This window comes from Scylla paramamosain, chromosome 26 (assembly GCF_035594125.1).
Source record: "Scylla paramamosain isolate STU-SP2022 chromosome 26, ASM3559412v1, whole genome shotgun sequence".
Lineage (NCBI taxonomy): Eukaryota > Metazoa > Arthropoda > Malacostraca > Decapoda > Portunidae > Scylla > Scylla paramamosain.
Window position 1 is genome coordinate 1,688,149 of NC_087176.1, and position 16,971 is coordinate 1,705,119.

The following is a 16,971-nucleotide window of genomic DNA, read 5'->3' on the forward strand; positions in this document are numbered from 1 at the left end:
TGTGTGTGTGTGTGTGTGTGTGTGTGTGTGTGTGTGTGTATTCATGTGTGAGTGGGTCTGCATGGATTAAGGAAGACTGCTGTGTGCTTGAAGATAGAGAGATGGATTGGCAGGTTTTCTGTGAAAAAAAAAATGACTTACTGTTTTGTTTCGTGTTTTCAGAATGTACTTGAAGAGGAGCAGAATTTTGATTTATTCTCCCTACACCATGCTCAAGCACAGCACATGACGGCCCTCACTCAAGCCTCAGTTGTTTTTTGAAGTAACTAAAGGATTACTCTGTTATAAATCAGCTTAAGAAAAATGTAAGACAAAAATGTAAAGAAAAAAAGTCACAGTAACAATTACTAGTAAAGTCTTAGGAAAGAGATATTGCCGGTACCCATTCCAATAACTTGTGTTATCAATCTTCACTGAAGGTTTTTATGCCTAAAGTTGTACTCTTAAGACACTGCCTCGTCCTTGTCCTGTGGCTGAGCATGACACAAAGGTTCCTTGACAGGCCACTAATGTTATGTCTCTCTCAAACAGAAGTACAAGTGTCTGACACATGGGAAGAAAAGCCTCTGCCTAAAGGAGTATCTCCATGTGAGTACACTTTTCAAAGTTTGTTGTTGGCTAATGTCATGGATATCTGTGTGACAGGCTGTGATCAATTAAAAGTACAGTAATAAATGTATCGATCTTTGTTGCAAGAGTAAATGCTAAAGGCTGTATGTTACAGGTGCATTGCAGCTGAATCGACACTTTGCTGAAACCGGGAGTCTTCCACAGCACATAGCTGAAGTAGCCACCTCCCATGTCACCCCTTCACCCCCCACCAAGACTTCTTCAGGTGGGAGAGAGAGAGAGAGAGAGAGAGAGAGAGAGAGAGAGAGAGAGAGAGAGAGAGAGAGAGAGAGAGAGCTAGCTAGCTAGCTAGCTATCTGTGCGTGTCTTGCAGATAATGTTTTTCCGTGCATAGTCAGATGGCTATACCTTGGCCACATACTAAAGTGATTGGGTCAGAATACTATCATTATATTTCTTGTGTGTATCTAAAATTTTCTTTGTATTTGATTTATATATGATATTCTCTGAAATTAAAATTCACTTTGCTTCTACCAAGCAGTAGTTTAGTGATCTTTTTGACCTTTACCCTGTATATAGGCCAGAATCTTATTGATGGTAAGATCATGAAACTTAGAGTGTTTGTCCTCAAGAAAGTGCAAATATTGACCAGTGTCACATTGAACTCATCTGCATTACATTTGTGCAGTTGTCACTTTTTGTGTCAGTCTTCCCTCATTTCTGATGACCTTTTCCTTGCTGTAGGAGTGACACCTGCAGGAGCAGCCACTGGTCCAGTGGCCACATCCCCAGTGCGGACCTCCCGTGTCATGCTTAGCTCAGCCAAAAAGATTGTAGGACGGGCTTCCCGACTGGCTTCCCGCAACCCTAGACAGTCTCCTCTCACAGCAAGATCTGTCCGCAGCAGTCCTGTAGAGTCTTTACCTAGCCCTGCCTCAGCACCTGCCACTGAGGGTCAGGAATCAAGGGAAACTGAGCAGCCAAACAAGCAGCCAACCATGCAGGGGACAGTCTCCCTGGAGAGCCTGGTGGAGATGCTGAAGGTGGTGCAGAAGTTTCCCACTGGATCCAACCTATACACATCCGTCCTGCAACTGGTGGAGCGGCTCATCCACTCCATGAAGGACAACATTGGCCATCAGTGCAAGACTGAGGTGGAAGAAGAGTCAGAAGCCCCAGGTCTGCCTGCCTCACCAAAGGTGGCAGCCTCCAGTCCTCCAGCTGGGTCATATGTTTTTAGCAAGGGCCAAAAGCTGGTTTCTGGACCATCTGTTCAGACCACCCAGGTGAACCATTCCTCCAGTTATCCCCCAACAAATGTAGCTATACCCATGGCTACCCCTGTCAGTCTGTTTCCCTTGACAGTGTTCTCTGCCATGCCTTCCACAGTCTCTTCTGGTCCAAAAGTAGCCCGTGTGGCCCCTGTAGCACCAGTGGCCCCAACAACGGTGGTCTCTTCCCCTGGTTTAACTCGTACAGTGCGGGTGTGTGTGGCTGAGGCACCACACTTGGAGGAGCCACCTCTCAAAAAGCATCGAGAGGAGGTGGGCTTGCTTCCTGACTACGCTTTGGTGCGAGGCAGCCAGTTTCCTTCAGAGCAACAAATGACATCTGCAACAGCTAGTGTAGTCTCCACTGCCTCATCATTCAGTGCTGTAAACCCACTACTGTCATCCAAGATGGTGAATCAGTGCACTTCACAGGAGGCCCTGGGTGAGGCTTCCCCAGCCATAGATGCCTTGCAAGGCCAGATGAGAATACCTGACTCTCAGGAGGTTATAAGTGGTCCAGCAGTACACCTGACCCACCTCCCTGTTCCCTCTCCTCCTCAAAATGTGTACCGGCCCCTAGGTCAATCTTTGCTGCAAAACATAAACCAGAGAGCTCCACAGCAACAACAACAACAACAACAGCAGCAGCAGCAGCAGCAGCAGCAGCAGCAACAGCAATCACAACAGCAGCAGCACCAACATCAACAGCAGCACCAACATCAACAGCAGCAGCAACAACAACAGCAACAACAACAACAGCACCAACAGCAGCAACAACATGAACAACAACAAGAACAGCAGGAGCAGCAGCAAGGACAGGCTGTTAGAGCAAGCCAACCAGCAGCTTCCTCCATGCCCCACACTGTCACACAGCATCACCTTAATACTCTGTCTGGGGAACAGACAGTGAGGCAACACAGCACTCCACCAGTGCTAGGTGTGCAGCCTGACATGCATGTGCCAGTCTCTGATCCATTGTTGTCCCAAGGGCCAGGCCTGTGTGGAGTGCTGCCTTCATCTTCCACCATGGCCCCAGCCCCTGCTACACAAGAGTCTGCTGCCTCAACTTGTGTCACCTCTTCAGCCCTCACGCGCTCTGATCCACTCCTCTCCCAGTCCAGCCCTGTTGCTCCAATACAGATGGAGGCTGGGCCAGCCATCCCAGCCACCAGTACTGAAAACAGTAGCAGGACTGCCCGGGCTGGAGATGGCCTCATAGTCGCTAACTCCAACTCACAGGTCTCCATGCAGAATGAAGTCACCTCAGCAATCAATCTCTCAGAGACAGAACTTCTAAACTACTTTGATCCAAATTGTTTTGACAATGGTAAGTCTCAGGTGCCTTGGAGTGACTGTCTCTGGTTTATTGAAATTTTAGATAGTTAGCTAGTCTGTAGGAAACCATTCTTTTCCTGTACAAGAAATTGAGATTTTAAGAAATTCCTAACATTTTCTGTTTCAGACATCAAGATCCTGGTAGCATTATTCTCATTGTTTATGACTGTAAGAGGCAGGCAATTAATTTTTTATTTATTTAAACAGACTCTTCAATGAGATTTCTCATACATCAAAATGAAATAGATTACTGTTCCTTCACAGTATGAAGCCCAGTGTTGGTGAGCCACTGATGATGAAGAAATTGAGCAACCAAGTCAGAGCCAGCAGCAAGCATTGGCTGAGGGGCAGGGCACTGCTTTGCTCAGCCCCTCACACTGCACTGTACTCACATGGGAAAGTTGAGAGAACCTTGTGGCATCAGGTCTTTACTCTGCCTGGTGTGAGGGCAAGCCTGGACTGCCTTTGTGCCAGAAGCCACATGTTCTTCTACTCATATTTTTATAGGTGCTTGTTAGATATCTAATTTATTGTTTTATAGATAGTTGTTATTAGTACTCTAAGCAAAATTGTGTATTTGAAGAGCACGAAATGAGTGTCTTTGTACAGCAGAAATTAAAAGCTGTATGGTTTGTGGTGTGATCTTTTGCTGTAAACATTGTCATTGTTAGGTTGCTCCTGTCAGACACTGGATCTTTCTTTGCAGTCTCTGAAAAAAAAATCTTTTAATCTCACTCTATGTAAACAATATTTTACATATATATATATATATATATATATATATATATATATATATATATATATATATATATATATATATATATATATATACATTTTTTTTTACGTTGTAGAGTGTGACTCATCATGCTCCCATGTTGGAAGGAGGATTTAGGAGAATCCAGCCAGTATACCTATTACAGCTTGTTGGACACAAACCTTTAACAATTATAGGACCAACCACTGAAGTGTTAGCAAGACCCATGAATGCTTCATGCCATACTTCAGAGGAACAAGATTTTCAATGTAAATATTTGTCACTTAAGGCAGCTGCTTGTCCCCTTTTGGTAGAGGGATGTAAATGCAGTAATCTCTGGTGACCTCTGTGTTTTTATAGTTGATATGTGTGCAATAGTCTCCATCACCACTCATTCTTCAATGCATTTATTTACTGTGGAGCACTTTGACAAAGGATTGCAGGGCACCATTCACATCACTACACTCCCTGTATTGCTGGTCCTCCTACTAGGTTTTTTTTTTCTGCCCTGATAGTTTTTGTAGTCAAGCCTTTATTGTCATGTAGCTTTGGGATAACTGGTAATTATTTTGCTGTATTTTGTACCCATGGTTTCTAGAAGTCCGTTAAGTTCCATTATGGGTTAGTATTGTTCAGTATGTCAAATATTCAGTATTTCATTAGCAGAAATAACTTTAATACTACTATCAAATTATCATCCCTAACTAAAGGACTTTGTTGCAAGTTGAATGGTGTTGTGATTGGTGGACAACCTAGTATTATGTGTATATTGCTGTGATTATGGTTAACCTAGTGTATGTGGTAAGCCTAAAGTTGAGCCGTGCTGCTGCTGTTCTTTTTTAGAATGAGCATAATTTCTGTACAGATCACACGAGGGAATCTCATGGGTTGGGTGGAAAGCAGACTGCCTGACTCAACTTTGCACCCCTCATATAAAGTTTTTGTAGCACCCCAGCAGACCACTGTTGTAAAGTCTGACCACAAATGTTTATAGTTGTATATTACAAAGTATGGTTTGAATGTAATAGGCCTTGATGTTATGAGGTACTTCAGTGGGCAGTACAAATTAGTGTTTGTGCAATATCCTTAGTAACACTGTTGTATTGTCTTGGTAGGATGCAAGCTAGTGTTACTAGCTGCAAACTGTTTTGTTTTATTATATATATATATATATATATATATATATATATATATATATATATATATATATATATATATATATATATATATATATATTGTTATTGGAGGAAAAATTTGAATACCTGGCTTCAAGGAGGTTTGCAGGTTTTGATTTAAAAGTGTATTATTCCAATATTTTGTTTGCCTGGTTGTGGTTCACCTCCACTAAGTGCCAATGCTTTGTGCTTTCAGCTGGTTAAATAAGAATTTCAGTGCAAAGTGAGAACAATACTTGTTAAGCCCTTGCTTGTACAACTCTTTGGTGACCACCAGCAGCTGTCCTTGCACTGGTTGGGTATTCATAATGGAAATGGTGCATTTTCTTCCTAAAAACTATTGGGAATATAGTAGACCTTTTTCTTCTCTGATATCTTTAGTAGCCTTTAAAGATGACTTCCGATATTTTCATGGTGTCAGAAATTATTTCTTGTTGATGGTGCAACAGCAGCAGCAGCAGCAGCAGCAGCAGTTAAGCAATCACGTGGCATCAAGCTTACTGCTGCTGCTAACTATTAACTAAGTCCCTTGGTCTGGGTCATAGTGGCCCTGAGGTGCTCAGTGGGGCCAGCCATCAGTGTAACCTTTTGTTTTAGTCTTCCTCATATAATTTCATAATAGTGATAGTAAAGTAATAATAATAATAATAATAATAATAATAATAATAATAATAATAATAATATCTTAAGGGATGCTGTACATGTAATATTTTCAGACCACTCAACCTTGAACCTTGACAAGTTTCATTTGAGCATCTACTGTTTTGGGAAGGTGAGCATGTTCTTGCTGATCTAGAATCACAGATAATCAAGAACCTAGAATGGCAGGATAGGACAGATTGTAACTAGATGGCTTACAAGATATTTTTCTCAGGAAAACATTGTCATTTGAAATTTTACCATTCTTATTTTTCAGTTCTCTTATTGATTTATTGTTTGTAAATTTACTCCAATTCATCAAGACCTTTGGGAGACAAAAGTGTGTGGACCAAAGTATTTAATAGGTTTTATCAGCTCTTTGTGCTGGATTGCAGCCATAGGGGAGGTGTGCGTGTGCATGGCTGCAGCGTCTGTGGACCATCTCTTGCCTGTGCTGTGTCTTGTGATGTGGTGGTGTCAGTGGCCACTGCCATGCCACTGGCTGAGAGTATTACTCAACCTTGGAGGTTCTGTGTTCACAGTTTGCCACATTGTGAAGTGCATTGTGCTCCATAATAACCATGTATTACTATTCAGAAGAATGTTTAGTTTTTTGGCATTTAACATATTTTGTCTAGTGTATTTTCATATACTTTTGTATCGACATGTTGCGGTCTGGCTTTTGCCATCCATGTTTTATATGACACTGGGTGGTGACTCAAGTCTGGAGTCAAGCAGAGGTAGCTCAACACAGTTTTGCTGTTCAGAGTATTTTGTTGTGGGCCCATGTAAATGGTCCACATTACACTTGACTGCAGTGGTGTTAGTTTTGGCTGCATCAACACCAAACTTGTGTGAAAATTAACTTGGCATAATATGTTTTAGTTTTATTTTATCATGAGCAGCACATTTTACATCAAGAACTTAAGTTGTGTAAATGCAGTTAAAATTTTCAAGTTCTCTATGATTTCACACAAGTTGCTACACTTAGGGAGTCACCATTAAGTATGAGGTGGACCAAGACTTAACAATGTAGTGTCTTCATGAGTCAGTGCTGTGACTGCTACACAGTATTTTTCATCAGAAAGCACACTTGTCTGCATAGTGATCAACAATCTCATGAAGACTTAGCATTGATTTGCTTTTGTTGGTAGATTATTTGAATCATGTATCAGTGGCTTTACAAATATTGAAATTGTGCATTTAAATGATTAAAGATTAATATGATGTGATTGTTTTCTTAAGTATTTGCAGTCTTTGTTAGTAAATTGGTTTTTAATTCCATCCACTAAAGAAACTACAAACAAGATGACATGATACAGCTCTTAAGTTTAAAAAAAAAAAAAATATATATATATATATATATATATATATATATATATATATATATATATATATATATATATATATATATATATTTCACCTTTTCACTTGCATCAATGTGTCTTATGATATTATTCCATTTATGAACTAATGGTATTTCATACAGCTTCCATACACTTCACACTCCACAGTTAATTCTTTCACTTGCTTTTTTCTACATCCATAATTTATAAGAAAGCTACATATGGCAGTGTATACAAATTACATGAACAAAACAATACACAAAACTTGTTAAAATTTTTGTTTGAACATTCCTTAAATTAAGCTGATATTAGCACCCAGACATGTACAGTGTTTATCTACAATAATTTACAGATACATAATATGTTTCTTCTGGTAGAACAGTCTGGGTGTTATGAGGGAATACGAAAAGGCTGGAGCCAAGGAGAAAGTGCTGTGTCAGAAACACTACTGAACATAGAAGGTGGATATGACACTCGTGCTTGCCACTCTGCTAGGAACTGCAGCATTATCCCCACAATCTGATTATATCTGCAAGGTAAATCAAGGCATTAGCATCACTCCTGCAGTAAGTTATTTTGATGACTATGACTGCAAGCTTTGCATAATGATGGAAACCTACTTGGAGCTGCCAACAGGAATTGGGCTGTCCTCATAGGGGTCCTGGCGTAGATTGTACAGGCGGGGTTCCTGGCTGTAGTCCTCCACGTCATAACAGGAACAGAACACATTTGACCCCCAGCCACACTGAGTGCTTCCTGGCTTCCACTTGTTGCCCGCCAGGTGCATTTTGAAGACATTTTCCTCTGTGATGACCAGGAACAGTCAGAAAGTGCAAGCAGTATCTTTAGTCATACAGCAAGTCAGTGTTACTCACACTGGAATTCTCTATGGCAGGAGGTTCTCAACCTTTTACAAGCTGGGCCCCTCCAAAGCTGGTTCAATGTAATTGGGACACTCCTCCTCCCTGCACCACTACTCAACCCCCTCCTCAACTATGCCACCATAAATCGATAGAATCAGATAGATAGATAGACAGATAACCCTTGGCTAGACTATATAGGGCATAACAGCTGCATCTCCTTTTTAGTAATAGCCAGTGAGCCCATGATTTTCTGTGATTTTTTTTTCCCTTCCTGTTCTGTGCTTGTGCCCCCCTGGGAGAGTATCTGCCCACCCCACCACCAGGGGAGGAACTGGTATTAAACGGGCCTTTTTTATAAAAATTTTTGTTGCTCTTGGCCAGTGGCCTTCTTGCATTAAAAAAAAAAAAAAAAAAAAATACAATGTACTGTACCTCCACTTGCACTATACACACAATACATTGCTATACCAACAGGCATTTTTATGTTACCTCTTCTCTTCTGTTGAAATGCAGCTAGTGTAGAGTAGAACACTTGAACAATTTAGGACTTCATCTGTTGCTTTTTCAAAATTCATTTGTATAGATTATTATATCAAAGTTTGCCATAATATTTATCTTTTCAGAACCACTACTTAGCCATGCAAAAAAATCAACAAAGAAAATACACTTAGGAAAAAGCTACAAATGAGTGGTACTGTAATAATGACAACATACTAATAGTGTGTTACTGTTCACATCAAAAGAACATCCTCTCCTATAAAATACACACACACACACACAAACTTACCATATATGAAACGGAGGGCATGGATGTTTCTATCACAGTGGTGAATCAAGGTGCGGGAAGGAGCGTGTGCATTCTTGGTCAAGACGTCAGTAATACTCATCCCGTCCAGTTCCTGTTTGGTTAGATTCTACATTACAGTGGGTTATTCATGGAAGTAAAGTGCATCTGTCTTATCAAGAGTGAAAAACCATAATTATTTTTCTTTTCTTTAATTACTACTAAAATGAGCAGTATATGTGTAAGAAGTGCTAATGGTGGAAAACTTGAATAAGCCATGAGAAAGAGTTTGAATGAGGAGGTCTTGTGTTTTGGCCATCTCTTAAGAGGTTTCCAGGGAAAGCAAGATGCCAGAGACTGTAGGTTCATTAAACCAAGGAAGTGAAAATATTAAAATAAACTGCCATAAAATACAAGTGCTTTACAATGCAAGATGTTTTTTTTTATCTTTATATGTAATCATCTAACCAAGTATAATAGTATTAGAAGTAGTTCGGAGGTGAGCAGCATAAAGACCAAAGAAGACTTAGGGTGTGGAAGAAGACATGACAAGGATGAACATCAGCAAAGAGGCAGTCTAATCTATAACCACAGAGGGAAGAATAAGGATGTTATTAAATGAAATGACAATGATGGTGGGAGTCATGAGTGTTACATGCCCTGTAGGGGAGGTGGGGTAGCAACTCATGGAGGGGAGGCAGGCCAGCAAGTTCCAGAATAGTAGGGAGAGTGTCCAGAAGGGAGGTTGGGGCATCCACTTTAACTCCTGCCAGGATGTGGCCAGGCCAGCGGTAGATGCCCGGCACTCTGATGCCACCCTCAGCCGCTCCCATGCCTTTTCCCCCTGTGGGGAGACCATCAAGGTAGTTCCAGCTCATATGTGTTGGCTTATGCAGGAACAAAAAAACATTAGAATGAAAGTAGTTGTTATCCACCCATTGTGAGTCAAACAGAAACTAATCGATATTCCTCAAGATTTTTATACAACTGGCACCTTCTAACAATGAGATGACTTGCAATAAAAAAAAAAAAGTTACTAAAGCAATAAGTAAATAAGATAGTGTAAAACATACAGAATTTCATAATCAAAAAGCATCTTCACTCAGCAAAATGTAATGAGCCTACCTTTGAAGAGTCCATTGTAGCCCCCCGAGCGCTGGCCATCCTCATCAATGGCCTCCAAGTGGGCACCGTGATCCGAGACAAAGTACACAATTGTGTTGTCCTCCAGGTTGTGTTCATGGAGGGCTGCTAGGATCTCACCCAGTGCTGCATCCATCTCCTCCACATTATCTCCATACCTATGGGGCATCATATTTAATTAAATGCTCAAGGCTACCTACTATCACAACTTCTGCTTCCTCCTTCCAGCAATAATTAAGCTGTTCTACTGCCTAATCCATAAGAACTGATCACTACTTCTTCCTTCAATGCTCAAAAAAGTTACACTGCTGTTCTTGTTTTGTCAGTGTCAAAGCATCACTGCAAGAACTTAACACACACACACACACACACACACACACACACACACACACACACACACACACACACACACACACAAACACACACACACACAAACACACACACACACACACACACACACACACACACACACACACACACACACACACACACACACACTCATTACATAAAGGATGCACAGACAACAATCTTTCTACCTTACTCTTTACTTTCTCAACACACACCCCAGCAGACTGACCTTCCTTGAGCACTCCTGCCTGCCATCTGAGGGACTGTGAACATTGGAGTGTGGACATGAGCAAATGAGTGGTAGAGGAAGAAAGGCTGCTCATCCCTGGCATACTTGGCGATGAGTCCGACTGAATGACTGGCCAGTTGCTGAGAAAGCCCCTCTAGTTTCACTGGTTGTTGCAATACCACTCCATCCTCTATCAGGATATTGTTGAGGTGGCGGTTCATCCATGGAGACACCTGAAGATGGAGGGGGTTTTGTTATTCTGTCATCTACAGTGTATATATATATATATATATATATATATATATATATATATATATATATATATATATATATATATATATATATATATATATATATATATATATATATATATATATATATATATATATATATATATATATATAGGGAGAGAGAGAGAGAGAGAGAGAGAGAGAGAGAGAGAGAGAGAGAGAGAGAGAGAGAGAGAGAGAGAGAGAGAGAGAGAGAGAGAGAGAGAGAGAGAGAGAATATACATCAGTTTGGAGACAAAGTTTGAGGCAAGACTGAGGTGGTATGGCTATATGCCAAGGAAAGATCAGGAGTCTGTGGGATGAGGTTGATGGAGATGGACTCAAAAGACAGAAGAGAAAAAAAATCCTTACAGATGCAGTGTAGGAAGACAAGAGGTTGAAAGAATTTCTTCATCCAATCCACATGTCCATTACCACACACATTTATTTCAGCTTATCAAAGTGAAGTTCCTTAAGTACTAAATACTATTTCTGCTATGCACTCACTTTCCACCATTTGTCAGTATGGAACCCGTAGTGTGTATAGAAGAACCATGTGATGCTAAACACTGTGCTTAACACACAGAAACATATGAAAAGAAGCAGTGGGTGTCGACCACATTGCCACCACAGGGTCACCACGCTCACCACAGCCACTGTCAGCAAGATCTGTGATGAAAGAGGGCATGTTAGGTGCTAATTATTAATAATTCCCTTTAATGTCTTCAGAATTGCTAGACAGGTATGAAGCTAATGGCACTGTAGTTAGTGGTGTGTCCAGATATGCAGGGAAGAATGCTTTCTTCTTTTATTCATGAACATGATTACTTGATTCAGCATCTTACTACTGAAGCATGGTTTCTTGAACTCACTTTTAAAAGCCATGAAGAAAAAGCAAACATTTTCTTCATCACATTCCTTCTTTCCTTCCCTCAGTAACATTATCAGAAAAGCCTCACCTGGTAGAAAGGATCTGAACCATCACAGGGAAAGTAGAAGAATGGCTGGGTGGAGGCATAATCGTTAAGGAGGGTGAGGGGCAGGCCAAAGAAGTGGTGGAAGCCATGCTGCTGTGCCGCCAGGCAGCCCTTTCCTAAGAGGCCACACCCTGAGCCCAGATGCCACTTGCCTGTCCAAGAAATACATTATTCATTCCCACAAACTTTAACACACAATAATAGGTCAGAAGTCAAATAACTTTCACCATGTCTTGCATTTTCCTTCAGTCTTATGTCTGATCTGCTGACAGTTTCCTTAAATAATCTGAGAGCTGATAAATTCTTGGAAGATTGAAGGATTTGAGAATGAAGGGCAATGCTAACTAAACACAGTAGAAGTGGGAGCAGCAGGTGAGCAGGTTACTTTATTTCTGGTCACGACTGTACCATCACTCATTTAGCATTCATTTTTATAAATTCTTGATCTCTTGACTTAAACCTACACCCTTTATACGTAATATGAACATCCACATCATTCCTGGCTCTGAACTTTCAGTTTCCCCACACTACACAGTAAGAACCACTATTATTAATAATAATAATGACATTAACAGATCGTTCTCGCTCCTGCCATTTTCTTCAGCTCACATCTTACTATATTCTCTGCTGTATACACATGTATACTCCCCTTGGCCTCTATCTTTCATCTCCGAGTCCTCCCATCCCTCCTCACTCTTTCACTGGACTCACCCACAGCAGCAGTAGTATAATTTGCAGCTGCGAGAGCCTCAGCTAATGTAATTTCTTCTAAGGGTAAACCAACTTTGCTGGCCACTTGTACTACTACTGAAGGGGCGTTCTTCTGCCCAACCATACCTGCGGGTATTGTGAAAATAGTATTAATTAGGATCCACTCATAGTGATGAGTGGATAAATTACTTGTTCATGATATTCATAACTGAAACAAAAGAATAATAACTGTCATTTTCTTGCGCATTACGTCAGACACCTACCATAACGCGCCGGATAGCGGCCAGTGAGGAGGGCTGCACGACTTGGGGAGCATAGACCGGCAGCAGCGAGATGGTGAGTCAGCTGCATGCCTCCCTTTGCCAGGCTGATCATCGGGGGAAAAAAGAGAGAGATTAGCTGTGTGCATTCTTGTGTCTGAGCTGTATGTGATCATGTCTCCAAGTTGCGACATACAAAATCCGGCGTCATGTCTCGTCCACGTGTACCAGATACAATAGTGGAGGTTACCATGAAAGGCTAAAGTGTTTCACAATACGCGCCATCTTCACCAAGCTTCTCACCTGTCAATGTTGGGAGTCTTTAAAGTGTTGTTGCCGTAGCAGCCCAGGTCACCAATACCCAGATCGTCAGCCACCAGGATCACAATGTTAGGCGGTCTCCGCTGCTCATTACTCTTCACAGTCTCACTTTGCTTTTCTGTCTCCTGTGCTTCATGACCATTATCGGCAGCTGCCCCCGTCAGCACTATCACAGCCACAGCCACTGCTGCCCACTTCATGGCTTTGCGTGTCAGTAGAAATCTGTCAAATTCAGCCATTGTAAATAATGGGTCCTGACGATCTTGTGACTGACATCTCGTTTTGTTTTGCATTTAGCAGACTGCAGTTGAAGTTACGTTTTCAAGGATATTTTCATTGTTCTGATAATAGTTCATGTATATTGTTACGTTATCATTAGAAAACATGAAACTACACTTATAATCTGACTCAGTCAATATGATGAAACCAGCAGATCAAGCATTTTAGTTGTAAAAAAAAAAAAAAAAAAAAAAAAAACAGCTGTATTGTACAAGTCAATTTAATTTAGCCCCTGATCTTAAAGCTAAAAGCACCGCGAAATAGATGGCTTCTTATTTCTTTCAGAAATAGTGTGATGAAAGATGCGCGTGGATTGGATAAGGAATCAGAAGGAAGTGTCATGATGAAATTGACACATTTCAGTGCAGTGTCGTAAGATGGAATGCTTGGAAAAGTAGATATTCCAGTTTAGCGAAGTCCCGCCACCAACTATCCAAAAGAGCGAAAGGGGACGAGCCCACATGGAAAGGGAAACGAGGCTGTAGCGTGGCAAAGTACTTGCTACTTCATTAATGTAACCGTTTTCTTTACTGGCACTAGATTCCAACTGCTTTATCTCCCCTGTTGTTTTCAGTATTTGTCCTTTGAAATTATTTTCTAAACTTGCGCCTTCCATGAGAAATCAACGTGAAGGGAACATTTGAGAACAATAAATAAGCAGGGAGTTCTTAACTGCATTACTCCTACTTTTTATGAGATTTGCTTTATTTATTTATTTACTTATTTATTTATTTATTTATTTGTTTGTTTATTTACTTATTTATTTTTTTCCATGCAAATAGAAGACTAAAGTCATAAGAAAAAGATTAACATTGAAACTGATGCTCACAATATCGCTTATAGTATTAAGATGCTTGAGTTAAAACATGCAAAAAGTGTATGAGAGAGAGAGAGAGAGAGAGAGAGAGAGAGAGAGAGAGAGAGAGAGAGAGAGAGAGAGAGAGAGAGAGATACTCTATCCATGAGCCAAAATTGTGATGTGCCTCAATGCTGCCTTCCCTCCTTTGCCATGCCTCCAATTCAGTGGAAGAGAGATGCTTGGCGAAGTGATTGGCACAGCATCCTTCCTCTTTCGTGTTGATGACATCCCGCTAACATGTACGTCTGGCAGCGAAGTCCAGCAAACACGCATTGCATTCTAGGTATATCTTTGTGTGCAAATATAAAACGCTATTTACTTGCACGAGATACGCCAGTTTTTCTTCTAATAATACATTTCAGAAACACACGGGTATTTCGAAGTGACAAGTCAAGTTGCCGGAAATCACGAACACAGGGACTTCCCAGATGGTCGGAAAAATATAATAAATAGTGACATACCGGTTGAAAGCTTCATTTCTTACCTTGTCTGGCAATAACAGTGTAAAATATAGTAGCCAGGCAATAAAGAAAACACGTAGTATATCGTAATGTGGATAGGTAACAGATAGAGGCAGGAGAGAAAGGTGTGTGCATGTCTGACTATCTGTGTGGATGAACAGGTCCGTGCACTTACCTGCCGAGCCTCGGTATGATCACAACACACCTGCTGAGCGACTGCACCTCACACGGCTTACCAGGTCTCTCTCTCTCTCTCTCTCTCTCTCTCTCTGCTTCGCTCAACTCTCCAGAAAAATTAGTTGCTGACGCTATCATTTAACATAACATTTAACATAACATAACATAACATATAAAATTACTATCTTCACTCATCAGTCTTGCATTAATAGTTTTGATATTATGACGATGATGTGGCAGGTTCTTTGTTAGCTTTATCATCCCGTCTTTATACAGGGTTATTATATATATATATATATATTTTTTTTTTTTTTCGTTTTGTTTCGTCCTCAGAGTTTATTGTGTAACACTGGGTAGCAACGTTATTTTTTATATATTTTTTTTCTCTCAGTTTGCAAGTCCACGTATCCTCAGTAAAACAAAAGGATGTGAGAATGATATTTTATTTACTATTAAAATATTAAAATACCCAAATTTCCATTGCTAATATCTCTTATGTGCTGATTTAGGAAGAGTGATGATCTGGTGACACGGCCCCGCATACTACACATACAGTCCCAGGCGCTGTAAAAGGGAACCCGAAAGGGACCCAGCGTGGGGACTGGGAACCCCGCTCTGTGTTATCTTTCTTCCTACTTCTAGGGAGGTGGGGTGGGGAGCGGGGGAAGCATCCTGATGTTGGGGAGATAAATGGTTGTTGTTGTTGTTGTTGTTGTTGTTATGCAGAGAGAGAGAGAGAGTATGTAGAACGATATTAAAAGCACGAGTTCGTCAAATCTAGGATTTTTAAATATTCCATCACACGATATACGTGAACAGTTGTGTGTGTGGTGTGTGTGTGTGTGTGTGTCGGGTTTTCCTACTTTACGCAACGTGTCCTTCACTGGAACTCCACACGCCGTGAAGGAGGAGGAGGAGGATAGTGGAAGGTTGAGAAGGAGGAGGAGAAAGAGGAGGAGGGAAAATGAGGAGGAAAAATATAAACGATTAAAAATGTCATAATAATATACATAAAACAAACCATAGCAACCCTTGGTTCCTGCACCAGCATTCAGACTCTTTCCTGTCTCACCACGAGTATTTCCAAAGATCACAGAGATGGTAAGCCAGATTCTCAAGAGTGTTTCTCCTGTTAATAATGTAGAAATCTTGTTAATCCGTCATTAGAACTGCAAAAAAAAAAAAAAAAAAAAAAAAAACCCGTGTAGCCTCAACTAGAGCCTTTTGAATGTAGTGGAGGTGCAACGTAGAAGTATTTCAGAAGTGTTCCTGGCACACACACACACACACACACACACACACTCACATTATTTCTGTAACCACCAAGAACCTTGTATATGTATATTTTCAACCTTACTGCTACAACCTAAATAAAACGTTTATTATTATCATTATTATTACATACACGTTTGACTTTCACTATACTTGAAAATTTGAGCTAGATGTTTAAAGTAATTGAGTGATAAACTGACGTTTGTAGAGAGAGAGAGAGAGAGAGAGAGAGAGAGAGAGAGAGAGAGAGAGAGAGGTTGATTAAAAAACAAAAGTTGGTTTTGAAAAATAACAATAATACATAAATGTGTAACAACTATCATAGAAAATTAGTGTTATATTTTGAAGTTGTAAGGGCCCGGATAGCTCAGTCGGTAGAGCGTTAGGCTTTTAACCTAACGGTCCAGGGTTCGAGTCCCTGTTCGGGCGTTAGTTTTTTTTTACATCATATTTTTGTTTAAATTAATAGTTTTTAAAAGTGTGGTATCGACACCGCTCTGTATAAATAATAGTTATTATTGTACTAAAAGAAAACAGCTATCACCATTACCACCACCATCACTACTAATACTAATGATACTATTCACTTACAGTCACAGACCAAGTAACAAAAGCAGCCCGCTAGTATTTAATACTCACATAAGTAGATCAAAACACCATTTATCACGATCAGTAGCAATACACTCAAAAATATACACAAATACGTATGATGAGTCAGCCGCTGCTGGAACACATGTATTGATCTGCTGTCATCACCCAGACTGCTTGCTGTGTGTTATCTTATAGACCCGCATATCTCTGCCTTAATCTTAAATGCGCTGTGTTGCAATCTAGGTATAGAATTTCAAGAGACACCGCTAATTATTTATCATTTTTTTTCATTAAGATTGTGTGGCCTTGCTTAGGGTCCACTTAAGGTTATGGTCAT

General features: G+C 40.5%; 2 protein-coding genes and 1 non-coding gene across 6 annotated transcripts in view; 2 read left to right on the forward strand and 1 right to left on the reverse strand.

Moving 5' to 3' along the window:
* LOC135113564 (nuclear factor of activated T-cells 5-like) overlaps window positions 1-6,971 on the forward strand; it is a 44,137-nt gene extending 37,166 nt beyond the window's left edge. For all 3 annotated transcript variants that reach the window (XM_064028834.1, XM_064028836.1, XM_064028835.1), the window contains 4 exons: window positions 532-588; window positions 725-835; window positions 1,315-3,168; window positions 3,441-6,971. In XM_064028834.1, coding sequence (XP_063884904.1) covers window positions 532-588; window positions 725-835; window positions 1,315-3,168; window positions 3,441-3,445 — 2,027 coding nt within the window. In that variant the 3' untranslated portion in view covers window positions 3,446-6,971. The remainder of the gene's footprint in view (window positions 1-531; window positions 589-724; window positions 836-1,314; window positions 3,169-3,440) is intronic.
* Window positions 6,619-16,839, reverse strand: LOC135113565 (arylsulfatase H-like). 2 transcript variants are annotated; one of them, XM_064028838.1, is made up of 12 exons: window positions 16,683-16,839; window positions 12,978-13,217; window positions 12,678-12,781; window positions 12,415-12,540; window positions 11,686-11,855; window positions 11,234-11,395; window positions 10,458-10,690; window positions 9,863-10,038; window positions 9,397-9,581; window positions 8,741-8,852; window positions 7,711-7,894; window positions 6,619-7,619 (listed from the first exon to the last, which is right to left on the reverse strand). In XM_064028838.1, exons 2-12 carry the CDS (start codon window positions 13,193-13,195, stop codon window positions 7,481-7,483), a joined length of 1,809 nt encoding a protein of 602 aa, XP_063884908.1. In that variant the 5' UTR covers window positions 13,196-13,217; window positions 16,683-16,839; the 3' UTR covers window positions 6,619-7,480. The 2 variants fall into 2 exon arrangements, with proteins under 2 accessions (XP_063884908.1, XP_063884907.1); XM_064028837.1 differs by lacking the exon at window positions 16,683-16,839 and adding an exon at window positions 14,770-14,914.
* Trnak-uuu (transfer RNA lysine (anticodon UUU)) lies at window positions 16,400-16,472 on the forward strand. Its single transcript has one exon. It is a non-coding gene; the product is annotated as a tRNA-Lys (tRNA).
* Window positions 16,840-16,971: the final 132 nt, after the last annotated feature.

Excerpts from the sequence above, each read along its gene's own strand:
- LOC135113565 (XM_064028837.1), bottom strand. The coding sequence starts at position 14,909 with ATGATAGCGTCAGCAACTAATTTTTCTGGAGAGTTGAGCGAAGCAGAG. Across the intron at positions 13,218-14,769 it reads ATCATACCGAGGCTCGGCAG|ATTTCTACTGACACGCAAAG; the intron begins GTAAGTGCACGG and ends TGAATTTGACAG. Across the intron at positions 7,895-8,740 it reads TGCCCTCCGTTTCATATATG|AGGAAAATGTCTTCAAAATG; the intron begins GTAAGTTTGTGT and ends TGGTCATCACAG.